Here is a 15976-nt window from a genome sequence, read left to right as displayed (position 1 = left end):
ATAGTCAAGTCTGAAGATAGCAAAGGCATGAATGAGAGTTTCAGCAGCAGATGAGCCAAGATGGGGTATGGTCAGCTGATGTTGCAGAGGTAGCAACAGGCGGTCTTAGTGATGGCGCAAATGTATGATCAGAAGCTCAGTTCTGTCAAATCCAACATGAAGGTCGTGAACAAGCTGGTTTAGTCTCAAAAATAAAAACAAAAAAACTGCGGATGCTGGAAATCCAAAACAAAAACAAAACCAGAATTACCTGGAAAAACTCAGCAGGTTTGGCAGCATCGGCGGAGAAGAAAAGAGTTGACGTTTCGAGTCCTCATGACCCTTCTACAGAACTTGAGTTGGACTCGAACTCAAGTTCTGTCGAAGGGTCATGAGGACTCGAAACGTCAACTCTTTTCTTCTCTGCTGATGCTGCCAGACTTGCTGAGTTTTTCCAGGTAATTCTGTTTTGTTTTTGTTTTGGTTTAGTCTCAGATTGTTGTCAGGGAGAGAAAGTGGAGTCAGTAGCTAGGGAATGGATTTTGTCGTGGGGATTGAAAACAATGGCTTCACTCTTCCCAATATTTAATTTCTAGAACTTAAGCAGCTCCATGAATTGTTTCTAAGGCAGCACATGGAAATTTCGTCTTTCACGTATGGGCTGCACATTTTACAGGCATGTTCTGGCGATTACTGTCCACAAAACTGATGGAGGGATATCCTTACACTTAGAATTTCTATTAAAATAAGGCATAATCCTCTGATTATAGTCAAGGCCTTGATGAGGATGGAGAGGAGATTTACTAGAATGGTAATCCAAAAGCAACATATTGCGGATGTTGGAAATCTGATATAAAAATAGAAAATGCTGGAAATACTCTGAGGTCTAGCAGCATCTGTGGGAGAGAAACAAGAGTTAACATTTCAGGTTCTGAACTTTCATCAGTTCTGATCTGAAATGTTAACTCTGTTTTTCTCTTTCCATAGATGCTTCCAGCATTTTCTGTTTTCATTTTACCAGAATGGCACCAGGAATGGGGAACTTTACTATGTGCGGAGAGAGTACAGAAGCTGGGATTGATTGCCTTCTTAGAGAATACAAGGTGAAGAAGAGATTTGTTAGGGGTGTTCAAAAATGTGATGAGTCTTGATAGAGGAACATAGGGCTGCATTTTCTGGTCAGCGAGCGGTGGGGTGGGGGACGCATAAAATGACACTGAGTGATGTCGTGCGTACATCCCGATGTCACCCCGCATAATTTAGATTTTCAGTTCGGCGGGCGTGCAGCCGAGTCAGCTGCCCGCCTAACTGTCAATGGCTACTTAAGGCCTTGGAAAACTAATTAAGCCAATTAATGGACCTGCCGTCCAACCTTAAGGTTGGCGGTCAGGCCGGGAACACCAGACGAGCTTCTGAAAAAACATGAAACCTCATCCACCGGCGGGATGAGGTTTCATGAGGGATTTAAAAATTTCAGAACATTTTAACATAAAAGTTATGGACATGTCCCAAGTCATGTGACAGTGTCACATGAGGGGACATGTCAGTAAAATTTTTTCTATTCTTTAAACTGCTTTTTACATTTGAGCCAATCTGCCTCAGGGAGATCGGTGAGCTCTTTCGCGCTCATGTATGAAAGCGTGCACTCCCGGCTCAGGGAATCCACCCGCCACCCCCCCACACACCCCCCCCCCCCCCAATGCCCCTCCACCCCCGGCCTCCACCCGCACAGGGAGTACACAGCGCTTCCGAGCAGACGTCATGCTGGGCGGCCCTTAATTGGACTGCCCACGTAAAATGGCGGTGTGTCCCCAGCCTGCCTGCGCCCACTCCCGCACATTCCCCCCAGTGGGGAGAAAATGTTGCCCATAGGGTAAAATGAATCCTACTGGGAGGAGACTTGGTAGCAAGACTCAGGTTTAAGAGAATTGAGTAAAGGACCGGGGTGGTGGGGTGTGGGTATGAGGAGAGGTTCTTTACACAGTGAGCTGGAACGTGCTGCCCGAAAGGCTGATGGAAGCAGCTTCAATAACAACTTTCCAACTGGAATTTTGCTTGAAAGGGAAATATCTGCAGGGCTAGGGGAAAGAGGATGGGAGTGAACATAAGAAATAGGTGCAGATAGACTATTCGGCCCCTCAAGCCTGCTCTGCCATTCAGTAACGTCTTGGCTGATCCTCAACCTCAACTCCACTTCCCACCCGCTCCCCATATCCCTCGATTCCCTCATAGTCCAACAATATTTTTCCTCCTAGTCTTGAATATATTCAACGACTGAGCATCCATAGCCCTCTAAGAGGGGATGCATTTTCAACATAAGGGGTCAGCCATTTAGGATTGAAATGAGGAGAAATATTTTTCACTCAAAGGGTTGCGAATCTTTGTAATTATGTTCCCTTGTTCTAGACTCTCCAGCCGGGGGAAACAGTCTCTCAGCATTTATCCTGTCAGGTCGTCTCAGAATTTTAAACAATTCAACGAGATTATCTAATTCTTCTCAACTCCGTTGAGCCCTTTTCTACCCATTAGCTGGACTAATTGGATAGCTCTTTTAAAATTCTGGCATGATGGGCCAAATGGCCTCGTTCTGTTTTGTATAATTATTTGATTGTAGGGGATAGGAAGAACTTTGGCTGCCACATTTCCAAGTACTGCCACCACCACTTGCATTAAGATAGAAACCTTTCGAAGTTCACATTGGCAAAGATGTGATGTGATGTCATGTTTAGCAGCTCATTTATAAATGTGTGACCTCTGGAGGTGTCTTTGTTGGCAGGCCTGCAAGCTTGCCTCTGTTAGAAACCCAGTTTCTGGGCAGAAAGTATGAAGGTTAGGTCTCACTGTGGGTATATGTTGGCTCTGAGTAGTACTGTTCTCAGTGAGCTCCTCCCTCGCTTCGCATCATTTGTTTTTATTTTTATTCTCTTTCCCGAGTCTCCTCCCTGATCCCTGATCCCTGTAAACACAAGATGTCGGAGCTGCTTGTGAGGACAGAGAGCTGTACAATGACATCAACAAGATAGTGGGCAGCTGCGGATGAGTCAAGGGGGGCAGGAATCTACTTCAACTCATCCAGTTCATTGGCTGAGGGGGGAGCTTTACTTTTTATGGCAGTTCTTATCGGTCTAGACACTTCAAAAAGAAACCATCCACTAATCACTCTGTGCCAGCCTATTAAATATTTTGTGGGCAAAGGCATAGACAGGGATCCTTGCATGATTTCATCTCACTTCATCTGCTTAACAAACAGTTAAACATTCACCGAGGGGCTCTGGAAATGAAAGAGGACTTCGTTAAGTAAATCTTTTCTTTCGCTTGCCAAGCTTTTGCCCTTCCCTCAACCTTGTCAAGGCATTGACCCCTTCCCTAAGTATACTCAGCTGGTGAGCTACAATCTTTATCAAAACCATTTTCCAAGATACTTGAAAAGACAGTAACAAGCTAGTGAAGATATTTTACAGTATCAAGCCGAGGAAGGTTATGATGATGTGGTTGGACACTGTCAAGTTTGGTACTACACATTGATACTTTAAGCTTTGTTTTAACAAATATTAAAGATAAATGCAGAAAAAACCCATTGTTCTAAAAGGCTGCATTTATCGTGCCCCTTAAGTTGCACTAGCGCCATGTCGCCCAGCAGCTTTAATGCCTGATAATATCAGGTTATGGGTATTAAGTTCAGGCTGTACTGCACCACTCTGCATGGTGGGTGGGAGAGCTCAAGATATTTCTGGGGTGATGGAGGTGGGGGAGACAGATGTAGATTCAATGCAAGTTATTGTTTCCTTATGTGTACCATGGTGTTAATTTTTAAGATAATTACATCTGCGCTGAATAACCATCCTGGAAAGGATCCTACAGTGGGATGCTATAGATCAGTACTTAGCAGAAGTGACGCATTGATAACAACAATGTGGATGGTAGGGGAGGAATTTAAGCCTTATTAGATTTCTCATTCTGTCCCTTCCCCTTCCCAACTGCTGTTTATGTGAGTGGTGAACATATTCACTCTGCAGCAATTAGATAATATCAGGCAAACATGGTTCTCTTTCAGTTGATACTAGACATCTGACTTCTCCTCAAGTTGATGGTAAATCCTTGGGTTTTCTCTCAGTCAATGGTGGAGCAGGTGTGCCTCTCACTCCATTGAGGACCCTCTAGTATAAAGCTGCCAAGCTCTGGAGACATTACCGCATCAGAGACCCATGCACAGAAAGATAGTTTTAAGGAGTGCCAACACACAAAGGTCACAGCTCTTCATTTCAGAATTGCTCTCCCAGGAGTTTGTCCATATATATTTAATATTAAAAGGTCCTTAACTCAGCACAGATTGGGAAATAGACCTTGGACCTCCCTGACTTGTATGCCTCAACTTCTCAGTGCCTTCAGCAGCTGAGCTATCAGGCGAGCCCCCAGTGGTTATTTTTAAACAAATCTTTAAGTGAACCTTTTCCAATAGGAAGTACCTTTGTTGCAGTTCAGCTGCTGTTGGTCTCTCTCTCTCTCTCTTTCTCTCAGCTATTGAGGGAAAATGAATTCAGAGCTCCCATAAACTAATTAACAAGAGCTGGGATGAATCAAGGGATCAGAGAAGAAAAGGAGACTAACATTTGGAATTGTGGATTCTTTGGCTAATAGAAGTGGGGGTTGGGGAGGGGTGGGTGGGGGATCGTCGGTGGCTTGCTATTCTACATCCAGAATGCGACAAAAGCACTGAACACTTGAGCAGAGATTTAGTCAAGGGACATGGGGTTGAGGGAGGTTGGGGGCTGGGGGGTGGGGTGGGGGGGGGGGGTGGTGTTGTGTGTGTGTGTGTGGGGGGTGGGGGTGGAGGAGGAGGACGCTGGTGGTGGTTGTGGGGAAGAAGGACCTGGACACTGCATAATAAATATTCAACAGCTCAAGATGGCAAAATTATAATTAAGCTTGCAAGCAGCACATAAACACTCAGCATCAATCACACAGGCACACAGCCAGGCAGCAAGCTGCGCGTGTTGTCCCCTCAATCTGCCATAGTATTTAGCTCCACAGGGCCAGGGCAATGATGTCATTGCCAGCCAATCGCAGCAGGCCCCAAGCACTCTGGCTTAATCCAGCCTTTCATTATTTGTAATTTTATCGGTTTTGCAGAGGAGAGGGAACAGGTTAAACTTGAAGGGAAGGGGGAAGAGAGGAAAAAGCTGTTGAGAGCCTGAAAAGGATTTGAATCTTTTGCTTTGTGGAGGCGAGGGAGGGAGGAAGTAAGAGAGAGTCCCGAGAGAAAAGGATGAAGAGAGATAAAGAAGAAAGAGTGACACACATCGAGAGAGACCAAGTGAGAAGGATAAACAAGAGATAGGCAAAGAGACAAAGAGACACAATCAGACACATCAAGGCCTACAGAGTAGAACTAAATAAACCCACATGATTAGATAAGAAAAGGTGAAAAGGAGTAAACTTGTGTTTGTGCTTTGTGCCGCTACAGGGAGCAGTGTGGCGGCTGCTGTCACTGCGCTTATCATGTGCCACAGGGGCGATGGTCAAGAGAAAGGAAATGGGACAACAATACCTTCATCTTGCAGGAAGGCTGAATGAGCTCGGTGATGGAGAACTTGTCTTGCTGCAGCCTTCGCTTCACCAGCTTTGAGCAGCATATGTTCACTGAGTTGAGCACATGGGAGGTGTTGTACTCCACAAATGAGCGGCTGTCAATCACCAGCGTGCCCTCGACACCATTCTGCAGCAGGCTGGCGAGCTTCTGGGCATCGATCACTTTGGGCCTGGCTTTCTTCCCTGCCATCGCTGGCCAAGGTCTTGAAGAAGAAAGAGCTCCCTCCCTCCCGGGCCCCCAAAACAAAAGAAGAGAGCGGCTCTTTGCTGAGGGAAGGCGGTTGACCAGATCACTGCCCTGCCGAGAGCCAGATACTCCTCTTCATTGCTCCGAGCTGCCTCATCCTGCAAAGGAAACAAATGAATTACCTGTCAGTCTGGCAGATTAATGGTTGCAGGGTCAATCGTCACGCCCCTGGGCATTCAAGAGTGATTACAGTTATTAATTTACTTCACGGAAAACAAATAAACAAAGAGTACAGATTGAACCTTGCCGTTTTAAGAAGTTATTCAAACTTGTTTCCCCACTCCAATTTTACTTTGGTTTCTTTCCCAGAGGTGGCAAATTAAGCCTGTGGGCGCCAATGGCCACCAGGACATTTTCAGAGTTCCCAAATTTATCATGTGCGACCATAGAGCCACAATTCGACTGCCTGGAGAAGGCAAGGATGACCCATGAAGGGAGCTTTCCCACTCTCAAACCCAGTCCCTTTTGGGGGCATGGACTTATAGCACAAAACCTGATGCCTACAGCCTCTCCGGTTAGCAGGCAGGAGTCAATTCTTTTCCCTTCCTAGCTCAGAGGCCCTGAGGCCAATTGTAGCATGACTGTCACCTCCCCAGCTGAGGCCAGCTAACACAGCATGGATCAGAGATTAAACACAACAATTCCTGGTCTGGGTAGCTCAGCTCCACATCAGGGGAAATCCATTTACCAACCAAGAGAATGGGCTTTAAATAACTTTATGAACCAGCCACGATTGGCACTTTCATGTTCAATACTTGGAAGGAAAAAGGTACCTTTGGACCTATGATTCATAAAGCTCTCCACCACTGGGATTCTTATCACATTATTTCTGGCTCAGTTGCAGACTATCTGACAGAGACTGACTGTTATGTTTAGTCACAACTCCATTATTATCATATCATGCAACTACCAGGAATGCAGAAGGTGTATTACAGAAGCTGAAGGAACAGCACCTTGTGTTTTGATTAGGGACTTTACAGAGTTCTAGTCTCAGCATTGAGTTCAACAGCTTTAGATCATAATTGTCACTCCCATTTTCTCAGATAGCAGGTGATGGTAACCGTTTATACCTGCTGTGGACCCATATTTTGTTTCTTTACTTGTCCGATGACCATCTCCTTTTGCCTTGCACCATTATCCCTTTTGTTATTTAATCTCCCCTGCCTTCCATGCTATCACAGGCCCTTCCTTTCATCCCTCCCCACCTCCCTTTTCCCTGGCCTGAATTTTTCAGTCGGCATGCAGGGGCGGGCCCGACACACCAACGCGTAAAATGATGCACGATGTTTATTTTGGCAGGCACGCACCGGAGTCAGCTGTGCCCCCGCTGATATTTAAGCGGCCTATTAAGACCATTAAGGAAGTGATTAATGTAATTGTTAATGCTGCCCATCGAACCTTAAGGTTGGTGGGCAGGCAAAAAGGCCAAATGGCCTTCACGTTTTTTAGGAAGCCTCATCCACAAGCAGGATGAGGTTTCCTAAAGCTTTTATTAATTAAATTTCAAAAATTTCTGAAATATAAAAACATATCCCCCCTCATGTGACACAGTTACATGAGGCGATGTTTAAATAAATTTATAATCCATTTATTTAATAATTTCAATAGCGATTCAATCTCCCTGAGGCAGCTCTGCGTGAAAGAGCGCTGGCCCCGACTCTCTCTCCTCCCCTGCCTCGCACAGGTAGCGCTGAGGGTTACAGCTCACATCTTACAGTGGGCAGGCCTTAATTGGCCCCCCCATGTAAAATGGCAGCGCGGAGCCGATTGCGGGCAGCAATCAGCACCGCGACTGACCTCACCCACTCCTGCTGAACCTGATAGTCGGCTGAAAAATTCAGGCCCCTGTCTTTGCCCCTGTACTTGCTTAAAATCTTATACACCTCTAACCCTTTCCAGTTCTGATGAAAGGTCACCAAACTGAGAAGTTAACTTTGTTTCTCTCCCCAGATGCTGCCCAACCTGCTGAGCAGTTCCAGCACTTTTTGTTCTTTTTCAGATTCCCAGCATCTGCTGTATTTTGCTTTAGTACTAGTGTTTAATTCACTGACACTTCCCTTCCAGGAATGCACATCTTGAAGAAGTTCTGCTCTTCTCTTCAACCAACTAAGTGGTGTCGGTACTGACACCACTAAAGAATCTTTCTCCCCACTCCTTCCATACTCTCTTTCTCGAGTCTCACCCCTTACCATGTATTCACAATACCTTCTGACCTTCCCTTCCTTCTCTGACTCTGAATGCTCTGCCCTCAGTAAAGGCCTCAGCCTCATCCAGTTACATCCCCAACTCAATGAATTTTGAGATTGTCAAGGCCTTGAGCTCTTCTTCTGTCGCCTCCAACTCTATGCCCACTTTTTTAACCAGGAGTGTTCCCTGCACTTGATGGATCCTTTCATTCATCTCCAGTATCCTCCCTCCACAAGAGCACAAGGCATAGGAGCAGGAATAGACCACATGGCCCATTGAGCCTGCTTCGCCACACAATACGATCATGACTGGGCTTCAACTACATTTTCCCGCCCACTCCCCATATCACCTTAATTCCCTGAGACAACAAAAATCTGTCTACCAGTCACGCCCCTCCCTCTGGCCTCTTACCTGCTTTTGATCTTTTCATTGAGAACTGCTGGTGTGACATTGGTCGTCTTCTCTGCTCTCTTCACTCGCTCCAACCTATCTCCTTCTGAACTTATGGTGCTCTGTTATCTCAGGTCCAACCCAGGCATCATCATCAAACCCACTGACAAGGGAGGGGTGGGGGGGTGGGGGGGGGGGGGTGGGTGCTGTTGTCTGACGCACTGACCCCTACCTAGCTGAGCTCAAATGCCAACTCTCCAATGCCTCCTCCTAGCTTTTCTTGGGCCATGAACCCACTACCGAACATCAAGACATTGAATTCAGGACTGCCACTGACCTCACCCCCCTGGAGGTCTTCCCTTTGCAGCCTCCAACCTTACAGTCCCTCAACCTGGAACAACTCACTTCTACTTTCTTCCCAAATCCAATAAACAAGGCAGCCCTGGTCGACCCATTGTTTCAGCCTGTTTCTGCCCCACTGAACTTATTTCTTCCTATCTCAACTCTATTTTTTCTCCCCTTGTCTAGTCTCTTCCTACCTAAAATGAGACAGTTTTCCTTCATTAGCCATCATGTTCAAAAAAAAAGTCTGATCACTAGTATTAAGTTAGGTAACTGGTGTTAGCATCAGACACTCCTACGTCAGGTATGACACAGCTTTGCTGCAGAGTAAAGCCCCCTCTGTTCTGTCCCAACAATAGGCATTAACCGCAAACTCAGAGAAGCAGCATTACTTTTACTATAACACTGTGATCTTTTCTTCTTTCCATGCTAGGCATCTCTCTGGCCACGCTGTGATCAATCATGCCACGTTAGCTCTGTAATAAAACCCTGCAAACCTCCGCGCCCCCGCAAGCCTGTGTAGATTTTATTTTAATGTTCAGCCCTGGTTTAGCGGCAGCACTCTTGTCATCACGGAATTAGATGGTTGCAGTTTGAAGCTTCGCGCCAGAGATCTTAGCACATGACCCCGTCTGACACTCCAGTGAGGGAATGTTGCATTGTTGGAAGTACCAAGATACTGTTTGCTCTCTCAGGTGGACATAAAAGATCCCATGGCACGACTGGAGGATGAGCAGGGGAGTTCTCCCACGTCTGCTGGCCAATCTTTATCCCTCCACCGACATAACTAAAACATCAGCTAATCTACTGTTTCTGGGACCTTGTTACATCCAAAATGGAGTAGCATTTCTCTTCATTGCAATAGTAACTACACTTCAAAAGTACATCACTGGCTGTGAAGAGCTTTGGAATGCCCTGAGATTGTGTAAGGCGCTGTGTAAATGCCTGTTTGCTCTTTCTTAATGCATTTTTTTTTGTTGCTATTTTCTGCCTTTTTCTAAAAAGAGCTGTTTAACTACCAGAGAGGATAGGCCTTGTTAGGCCTCCCTGAACTGTGAGGAATGTCACTTTCTTCCCAAACACAGCTAGGCAATTCCAAAACTCCAGTAGGCAGCAGAGTTCAAGTGAGATGATCCACATTACTTTGACAATTTGCACCATCATTTAATGCCACAACCTTCACGTGTGGAATTCTGCTCTGTATTTGTTATTCATTCACTTGGGAAAATAAAATTATATACTGAACAGCTGTACTTAATGTTGTGGCCATTAAGAAAAGCAGTCAGGTTCATTGGTATAACTACTAGGATGGGGGGGGGGGGGTGTCAAAGGTAGGGTGCAATGTGCGGGGCAAGAGAAATGGGCACAGGTTCTGTCCTTCCCTGTGCCCTTCTCGAAACCTAGATTTTCTACCTGATGCCTTCTGTCAACTTTCAGTTGGCTGTGAAATGTTTAGGAGGGATGAATTTGGTTGCGACATTATTTTGAACAGCTTGAAATGTGAGTGTTTTGGTCAATGTGTCTTCATGGCAATCCATAAACTTCTGGCTGTTCTCCTTGCCCCAAGTCAATTGAATATTTTTATGGAGGTCCCTTTCATGAATGTGTTCACTTAGTCTTTCAGCTGCCTAGACTCTCCCCACGGCCTTTACCATATTAAACACCGAAGGGTTATACTGCCTTGTTCTACATCTTACTCCAAATACTACACTCAGCCACCAGCAAGTAAGCTGGCAAACAGGGAAGGGATAGGTGCCAACTGGCATTTAAAACCCTTTATTCATTATAGCCTCTTTTCCTCCCATTTCCTGGTATGGGAGAAAAAAGAAAGGGAGCTAATTTTAACTCAAGTAATATTGCAATCAGATTGTCCCTTATTCCATCAGTCTCATTAAGCTGTCCAATGCCGTCATTCCTACAGTCAAGAGAAATCACACCCTCACCCACCCCCAATATTTCACTCCACCTGTTAAAATAACGACTGAATGACATATCTGGATGTTTAGGATGATTTTATTCTCATCAACTCATGGATCCCCCGAGCAGTTGCTCAGATATAAAGGGACGATTTTACCCTATGCCAATAGATAGGTTTATATTGGTCTTCCCTTTTACACCACCACCCCCTCAATGACACCCCCCTCCACACCCTCCCTCCCCCATCCCAGTTTTACTCTAAATTAGTTCAATGGGGGGTAAAATTGTCCGGGTTTAAAACCAGCCTCTGACCTGAACCCACCCACTTGACGTCTGTCTTGGTCTTGATCATAGTTGTAATGGTTAGCCATAATTTTGACTGAGCTTTAAGGCCTTTGCCCTGAACAAAAAATTCCAGATAATCTCTGAGCTGCGAGGGCCACTCAAGGTGCTGGTAACAGCTGAGAAATTCCAGGTTGCAGTTCAAAGACTGGATTTCTTTTCTTTTTTATACAGATTGTTTTGCAATCAACTATTATGTACAGGGTGGAATTTTACAACCTGCCACCCCACCATGGCATATACGTCAGGAGTGAGTTCACTTTCGCTTTGGCATCTTGCCCCACCGCCATTTAATGGTCAGCAGGCCACCAGGTGGCCCTTTCATTCGTGAGGACATCCCGTCTCCAAGAGCTGCCAGCCAATTAAATGACCAGCAGCTCTCTTGGTCCCAGCAGTGCCACCAAGAGCAATGGCCATTGTTGGGACTGCATCTAGTGCCCAAGAGCACTTGTCGCTGGAGCCGAACACTGAGTTAAGTGGCGGCGGTGGTGGTGGGTATCACTGGAGATTGTCACTTGCCAGTCTGACCCTGGTGAGCAGAGGCAATGGGGTGGGGGCCATGGTGGGCAGGCTGAGGGATGGGGTTGGAAGAGGAAATGGGTGGGATTTGCCTCTGATGTGGCCAAAGGGCCCATAACAGAGATACCCGCCAACAGTGCCCACCACCAGCCCAAGCAATGAAAACTGCCAAGCTTCCTACTTGGCACTGGCACAGGAAAAATTGCAGTGAGTGTAGGAAGAGGTCCTTAAGTGGCCAATTAATGGGCCCATTTGGCCCACAGGTGGGCAAGGCACCCGACACCTCCCCCACTGTGTGTAAAATTACAGCAGAGTCAGGTGAGCACTGGAACAGCACCCGCTGCCTAATTTTACACCCACCCACCACCCAGCCTGGCTGCCAACCCACTCCTAGGAGAGCGTAAATTCAGCTCATGATGCACGACATTTAGAATGTGATGGACATATTTTTGATCCAAGGTGTTTCCCCACAAAGGCCACCTAGGTTACCTTTTGCAATATTACACCTAGCCTCATTAATGTTCAATCCTTTCCCTCTCCTCCACAATGCTGTATTATCTCAATAACATCTACCCTCAGTACAGTCCCTACCTTTCTCAGTGCCATCTGGCCTCACTGCCACCCTACTCCTTGGTGCCATCCTACTCCTCAGTGCCACTCGGCTCAGTGCCGCTCCAATCCTTCTGACGAGCTGCCCATTTTAGAAGAGGCTTGAGTTTTTCAGGCTGTTAGTTGGCTGTATTCTTTTCATATGTCACTTACCTAACATGGTCTAATCTGTAATAGAATGCTTCCTTACTAACTGGCTAACAATCAAAAGGAGTACTGACAAGTTTATCCTTTACGAGTCTCTGCTGGCACTTGCTACACCAATGGTGTGTTGGCTGATCGGTTAAACATTCAAGTTCACCTGTTGAAGGGTTAACTTCACCCTCAGTGCAATCATTTAATAGAATGTCTACATTTAGTGAACCAACATTGAGTAAAATAGGTGAAAGGATACTTTGTGTGGTGTGAGTCTCAGTTCATTTATAAGCAAGGAGTTGAATTTGTCTAACTCCAGTGACCTGTGAGACCATTTTTTAAAATTCTAACCTTGATTGCAAACACAGTGTAGTAAAGGAAGCTCTGTTCTCAGTTCTAGCTACATCCATTTCTCAGGGATCAACAGCTCCCTTAAAAAGAGTTTTAGAACAATGATAATGATTTTTATAAAATATACATCCCTTTTTTGGGAGAGATAAGACACTGACAAGCTGAGGCCAATAAGCCAACAGCTTGAATCATGCCAACTCCAGGCCTTACAAACTAGGAGCATTGATTGTGACTGCACTGAGCCCTATGAACCAGCAGGTCGGACCCTGACAGGCCCAGGACCCAGTGAACAAGCAACAAGAATGTTGGCAGGACCATGGTCACCACCCATTAATTATAATCAGGCCAGGCCTGATGAACTGAGGGGTCTGCTCAGGATGATGCACCCGCCTACAAATGTGGCTGAAGGAAGCACAGCAGATAAAAAGAGCCTTTGAAAATATATGTGAAGCTAAAAGAGCTCTAATTTTGGTTTCCTTCTTTGTTAGTTAAGAGGTTACAGTGTTAAGCAGATAACAGTGGTATGTTTTCATTTGTTTTCACATCTTCCCCATGCCAGTGACATAGATTCCCTTATGACATAATAAACATCTCATGGCTTACAACAAAGTGGGAAAACTTGGTTTCTTGTGTATGTACACATAGGGTTGTCAACTCTCCAGGAATTAAAACACTATTCTCCAAGCCACTACTGCAACTCAGGTGAAAAAAAAAATCACAGGGACACTAAAAACAAGTTTTTAAAAAAAACTTTCCGTGAATACAGTTGTTCTAAAAGTATTGGAGATGGGACAGTCATGAATTATCAAATCAAGTAATGGAGATGTGTTCACTTCCCAATTGGCAAGAGAAGACAGAGCTATGCAAGGATAGATACATGTGGCAACCAATGATGAGAGCAGGGTGATGAGTGGCTGGCAAAGGGAGGTCAGATGATGAAACCAGACTGACCAGGGTTGCCTGTGAAGGAAGGTGAAATCTTACTAGACAGATTCAGTTTCCAGCAGCCTCTCAGCAATATTCATGGTGGAAAAAATCCCTCAAACTCCATAAAATTTTGTGTGTCTTTTACAATATCCAATATTTATAATATAATGGTTTAATAGATTAAAAACCATTGATTCAGTTATATTTTCATCCACTCCTCTCCAATCTTAAAAATAAATGTTCTACAGACAAGGTGCAAGGCTTTTTAAGGATTAATTGGTAACAAGTTATCTAAGAACTACTGCTTCAGCTATGTCTGTTTTAGACCATAAGATCATAAGACATAGGAGCAGAAGTAGGCCATTCGTCCCATCAAGTCTGCTCCACCATTCAATGAGATCATGGCTGATGTGATAATCCTCAACTCCACTTTCCTGCCTTTTCCTGATAACCCTTGATTCCCTTACTGATTAAAAATCTGTCTATCTCAGCCTTGTATATACTTAATGACCCAGCTTCTACAGCACTCTGCGGCAAAGAATTCCACAGATTGACTACCCTCTGAGAGAAGAAATTTCTCCTCATCTTTGTTTTAAATGGGCGACCCCTTACTCTGAGATTATGCCCTCTGGTCTTAGACTTTCCCACAAGGGGAAACAACCTCTCAGCATCTACCCTGTCAAGCCCCCTAACAATTTTATATGGTTCAATAAGCTCATCTCTCATTCTTCTAAGCTCCAATGAGTACAGGCCCAGCTTACTCAACCTCTCCTCATAAGAAAATCCCTCCATACCCAGAATCAACCTAGTGAACCTTCTCTGGACTGCTTCCAATACCAGAATATCTTTCCTTAGATAAGGGGACTAAAATTGTTCACAGTATTCTAGATGTGGTCTAACTAGTGCCTTGTATAGCTTTCGCAAGACTTTCCTCTTTTTATACTCCATTCCCTTTGAAATAAAGGCCAACATTCCATTTGCCTTCCTTATTACCTGATGAACTTGTATGTTAGCTTTTTGGGATTCATGCACAAGGACTCCCAAATCCCTCAGTGCTGCAGTTTTCTGCAGTCTTTCGCTATTTAAATAATACTCAGCTCCTTTATTCTTCCCGCCAAAGTGTATAACCTCACATTTTCCCACATTACATTCCATCTGCCACTTTTTTACCCACTCACTTAACCTGTCTATATCCCTCTGTAGATTCCTTGTGTCATCCTCACCACTTGCCTTCCCACCTATTTTTGTATCATCCACAAATTTGGTGATAGTACATTCACTTCCCTCATCTAAGTCATTCATACATATTGTAAATAATTGAGGTCCCAGCACTGATCCTGTCGCACTCCACCTAGTTACAGGTTTCCACTCTAAAAATGCCCCCCTCACTCCAACTCTCTGTCTTCTATTAGTTAGCCAATCCTCTATCGATGCCCAATCCTCTACCCCCAACACCATGGGCTCTTCTCTTATTAAGTAGCCTTACGTGTGATACCTTATCAAACGCCTTTTGGAAATCCAAATATATTACATCTACTGGTTCCACTTTATCTATTCTGCTAGTAACCTGCTCAAAGGATTCTAATAAATTCCGCATTTATATCAGGAACATGGGAGCTACTGTAGTTGAATCTGATATTCTGTATCAGTCTGAATGCCTACAAGGCAAAGCTTCACATCATGCACCATGTCTGTCTGTTGAACTCTCCCCGCTATTATTTTCAGGTGTCTGCAAGAGGAACATACCAACAACAAAATAAGTTCTGTCAGGCTGTCAAGTGAAGCGAGGAGTATTAGTTTCTGCCCTTTCCTTGGCCACTCCCACAGAGCAGGCATTCCCCGTCTCTGAAGCCAGGCCAAAACCAACAGCTAGGATTTTACCAGGAACAATCTATAACTGCTTAGCTGGAGGTGTGCAAGGGTGACCTGGGATGACAGTTCCTCCAAATCCTCTCTCCTTTCCAGTGAAGAACTGGCTCGCCTTTGTCAGAAGAACATGATCACGACTGTAAAGCTCACAGGAGATAATATCCCTTTGATGTTATTTGTAGCGGAATAGTAAATGCACTCTTGGTTGCATGCATTTCTGACTTGGCTGCAAAGACAACTTTTCTTTCTACCACAGAACCTGGAGAAGAATGAAAGATGCAAACATATGAACTACCAACATGTGGTGTAGTGCTCAGATGCCCCAACAGCTTGGCTATCATTTCACTCATCAATAATGAAGGCTCTGGGTCAGTTGAATCAGAGTTTTATAAAAAAAAAAGCTGGGCTGGAAACAGCTCTGAAATAAATTGCAAAGCAGAATGCCAAGAGCACACTTTATCCTAAATTCAATACAGTTCAGTATTAATGCATAAAACTGCACCATACTCTTCCATTCAGAGCTAAGTAAATAGAGTTGATCGGTCTTGATCTTATTGAATGACGGATCAAGCT

At 44.9% G+C, this 15976-nt stretch overlaps 1 protein-coding gene across 2 annotated transcripts in view; it reads right to left on the bottom strand.

Annotated features, from left to right (window-relative positions):
* Positions 1-15976, bottom strand: part of LOC121282995 (dual specificity protein phosphatase 8-like) — a 206339-nt gene that overhangs the window by 168106 nt on the left and 22257 nt on the right. For both annotated transcript variants that reach the window (XM_041196882.1, XM_041196879.1), the window contains one exon: positions 5528-5913. In XM_041196882.1, coding sequence (XP_041052816.1) covers positions 5528-5758 — 231 coding nt within the window. In that variant the 5' untranslated portion in view covers positions 5759-5913. The remainder of the gene's footprint in view (positions 1-5527; positions 5914-15976) is intronic.

The sequence above is a fragment of the Carcharodon carcharias genome, chromosome 10 (assembly GCF_017639515.1).
Source record: "Carcharodon carcharias isolate sCarCar2 chromosome 10, sCarCar2.pri, whole genome shotgun sequence".
Classification (NCBI taxonomy): Eukaryota; Metazoa; Chordata; class Chondrichthyes; order Lamniformes; family Lamnidae; genus Carcharodon; species Carcharodon carcharias.
Note: the sequence above shows the minus strand (reverse complement) of the source record. Positions and strands in the feature narration are given on the sequence as shown.